Raw genomic sequence first — 3,710 nt, 5'->3', positions numbered from 1 at the left:
GACCCAACCGACTCATAATTCGAGCGACATGGATAATACATCCCATGCTCTCCTCTCTCCCAACCCCAAGGGAGCGGTAGAAAGCTCTCCTAGACTAGAAAGCAGAGAGATAAGCGGATCAGGAAGTCCGAACTACGAATATTCGTCTGGTGCTGTGACGCCATCAATCACCATTGACTATGATTCCAACCCAAGCCCCATAAACATGGACACAGAATCGCTGCAACCAATCCCTGTACAACCCACCCGAGCCGTTTTAGGCAACCTCGTCGAACGCACAAGGCAATCGATGTCCTTCCTCCCAAAACCCAGCTCGCGATCCCGTCAGTCTCTAGCAGCTAAGCCTCGAAAGTCCCAAGTGTTCCCTACAAACCAGTTTGAAACTCCGAAAAGGGACGGTCCCCGGAGTCTCGAATCAGGAGGCTCTGGGATGTCAACACCTAAGGAAGAACTATTTAGTCAGGATGCGGATTATGCTAGCGTGTTTAAGAGCAGGCCCAGGATTGCCATGAGCCCCGTCAATTCTCCAGCGGTACATATGTTACCAATGGATGATAGTGACATGGACGCGGATCAGACTATAAATATAGGTGCTGGAGTTGCTGAAGGGGACTTGCAAAACTCACCTCTTTTTGTGGCTCGGTTCACATCTAGAAAAATGAACTTATAATGTCTACCTCAATATTGTGTCATTTTCTTGACCTAACTCCGGTATTTTGTGGGTCTCTAATGTTCTTGAGTCGACATCCTTGACCCGCAACCCACCTGCCTATGCTACTAAATCCAGTCTTTAAAAACCATGAATTTTGGCTCTTGATCGAAGAAAACAACCCTGCGCGCGACCATCAGCACTTCGATCAACAGCATCGTGTCAATCTGTTGCCCCGCCAACTTTCCACGGATCCCAGGGTGATTGTAATCGCCTGGGAGGAATATTGTGTTTAGACAGTGATCTCCACAATGTCTACATATGTTAGCTAATTTTGGTTCAGCGATCACTCCATCCCATAAATGGAACTCATATCGACACTTAGGCTTTTGATTGCCGATAAAGACACAAGGCGCATCAGCCAGTTGACACCTTTTACCACTTCGAGACGATATATTCCTTCACGTTAGCCGTCTTAGGACCGCTCGTGTTACATATCCCAGCTTTGCATCCTATTCATTCCTGCACAACTAATATCCGGATAAATGAAATTATTCCCAGATCTTGACCTTCTTCGATTCCTTTTAATCACATCTTTCATACCAAATAAAGAACAGTGCAAATATTCGCCACATTGTTCATTATATTGATAGATAGTTTGTTGCCGTATGTTATAGAAGACAGAATGTTAAAATTAACTAGCACGCCCTAGAGAAACTTGCAAGCTCTCCTGCCAGGGGTTGCTATCTGTGCCCAACCCTCGTCCAATCAAGACGATTTTGCAAAGACCCCCCGAAGCTGATGTGTGCCTGCTATCAGTCTCCGTAATCTCAAATACTTCCTGAACTCCCTGGATGATCTGCGTACCGCCATCGGTTAGGCAGAGCAGTCCTTTTAGTCGATGGATTTCAAAATCTTCAATCTTCCGCAGGCTCGTATTTGTCGGCTGGGAATGAGGAAGTCGACGCTCCCACAGTAGCGAGCGTAGCCATGCGTCCACCTTGGGCACACACTCTTGGGATATCTTGTCAATTGTGAAGGAAAGCGTCGAGATTGACTGGATTGAGCAAATATCGTCAGAAAGGAAACGGCTAGCCCGGTGCATAGAGGAACAAAATTAAGGCAGACTAAGCATGACCTACGGGATCCAGATGACTATGGCTCTTCTGGTTGAAATCGACATTGCTCAAATTATCATAAGCGTGTATCTCAAGCAAGGTGCCTTCAAGATTGGGAACCTTGCTATGGTCCGTCACAATAATTTTAGCCAGACCGTTAATCGAGGTTATCCGTTCCTTAACATTTTCCAATTCAGTGGCTGTAATCAGGTCACTCTTATTCAGTATGATCACATCAGCATGCGATATCTGGAGATGGGCCGTAGTTAGAACTGTTCCATCGTGTGTACCCTGGGCTTCCGCCGGTGCTGGTTCATCAAGACGTTGGAGAATATTCTTCCCATCAACTACAGTGACGATCCCATCCAGGTAGATAGTACTTCCTAGTCCATCATCAACCCAAAATAATGGTGCAATATTGCCTGGATCGGCAAGCCCGGTTGTCTCCAGCAAAATGTAGTCAAATGTGCCTTGCCGCTCCATGAGCGACTCAATGGCGACTACTCCAGTGTCTCTGTCGGTGATATCAGCTGCGGGAGTACACACAAAAGGGAAAATATGCAATCAAAATATTTTTAACTTACCTAACGGAACAGCATATGCAGCCGTTTGCCAGCTCCAGCCATTCTTCAACTTGCTGGCCGTCTTTGTTGACGGTTAAGGATTTTTCAATATCAATTGCTGAATTGTCAGTACTAAGTAAGAAAAAGGTTGATAAAAACCGTACTTACAATCACCAAACTCTACAAATACCGTCAGAATCCGTCAGCAAGTGTTATAACGTGAAAAACATGACTCGGGCCAGATGGTTACAAGCCGTTTAAAATCACCGCTATTTTTTTCCCATGCTCCTCTCCAAGGATATAGTTAAGCAGTGTCGTCTTGCCAGCGCCCAAATAGCCTACCATGGACTCTTTTTAGCCAACCGCACTCGTATTACATTTCTTAACCTGAAATACCCGCAGCCTACATACCTGTTACTATTGTGATGGGGACTTTCTTCGGCTTCTGTTCAGTGGGAGACTTGGGCACTGACTCCTCCTCGAGCACGTCAACATCAACCAGTTCAGGCGGACCTCCCTCATGGTCGTCTCTAATGTCCATACTTAATTTACTTTTCTGTAGCCAAACAACAATATCCGGAGGAGGAGCTGGACAGCATTGCTCCGGTAAATCAACTCGTCTAGAGATGAGATACTCCGCCATGTTTGGTAACTAACTACGGGGAGTTGCCGTACAGGATTTAACGCCAACCCGATCAGGTTTAGCACAATATCACGTTCTGGACTATATAAACCCGTGGACCCTTTCCTTCCACTGCTCAAACATGCTTGCATGTAGGCTCGAGTCCCATGGAGCGGAAAGCGATGGTTTAGCATATCGTATAATATATGGCTCTAGTTTGCCAGCGATATCATGAAAATATGGTTGTATCCGAAGGCATTCGAGACACCAAGCTGTGTATATTCCAAGCCAATCGAATTCTGGGGGAACCACCGCGAACAGAGCTGAAAATCTGGCCCCCACTGACCAGGAGGGGACGACCGACGCAAACCACCCTTTTCTCTGTCATACTAGAATGTATATCTCCGCCGACACCTATCTGATCGAGGAGCTGAAGTCTTTCTTATTCAAGAAGATCACTCGGTATCTTGAAAATGAGAAAGACCTGACATCGACTCTAAACTAGCAGTCATTCATATGCTTGACTTGGCATTCCCGAATTTACCTCCCAGCGACAATCTGCTAGGCCCACTCAATACCTCAGTAAGGTCCCCTCGGTCGTCCCTTTGAATCTGTATGTTCCCTAGATGCTTCCACCTTTGGACCGAAGAAGGGCTTCGTGGATCTTCAAGATCTGTGACTAACTGCAACACTGAAAACCTACGACAGAGTCCAAAAAGCTGCATAAGCTCGTTATCATCTCATTTTCTGCAAGCATG

General features: G+C 46.2%; 2 protein-coding genes across 2 annotated transcripts in view; one reads left to right on the top strand and one right to left on the bottom strand.

Annotated features, from left to right (window-relative positions):
* Positions 1–662, top strand: part of HCAG_07174 (predicted protein) — a gene marked incomplete at both ends in the record, with an annotated part of 2,032 nt that extends 1,370 nt beyond the window's left edge. Inside the window, 2 exons of the mRNA XM_001537702.1 lie at positions 196–590; positions 655–662. Of these exons, the coding sequence (XP_001537752.1) occupies positions 196–590; positions 655–662 (403 nt within the window). The remainder of the gene's footprint in view (positions 1–195; positions 591–654) is intronic.
* Positions 663–1,343: 681 nt separating this feature from the next.
* HCAG_07173 (hypothetical protein) lies at positions 1,344–2,973 on the bottom strand (the record flags this gene model as incomplete). The annotated part of the gene is made up of 4 exons (XM_001537701.1): positions 1,344–1,706; positions 1,792–2,281; positions 2,352–2,448; positions 2,742–2,973. The coding sequence occupies 4 exons, from the start codon at positions 2,971–2,973 to the stop codon at positions 1,344–1,346; spliced, it is 1,182 nt and encodes a 393-aa protein (XP_001537751.1).
* Positions 2,974–3,710: the final 737 nt, after the last annotated feature.

The sequence above is a fragment of the Histoplasma capsulatum genome, genomic scaffold, assembly GCF_000149585.1.
Source record: "Histoplasma capsulatum NAm1 scaffold_8 genomic scaffold, whole genome shotgun sequence".
NCBI classification, from domain to species: domain Eukaryota; kingdom Fungi; phylum Ascomycota; class Eurotiomycetes; order Onygenales; family Ajellomycetaceae; genus Histoplasma; species Histoplasma mississippiense.
The sequence above is the reverse complement of the archived record's forward strand: the minus strand, read 5'-3'. Positions and strand labels throughout refer to the sequence as shown.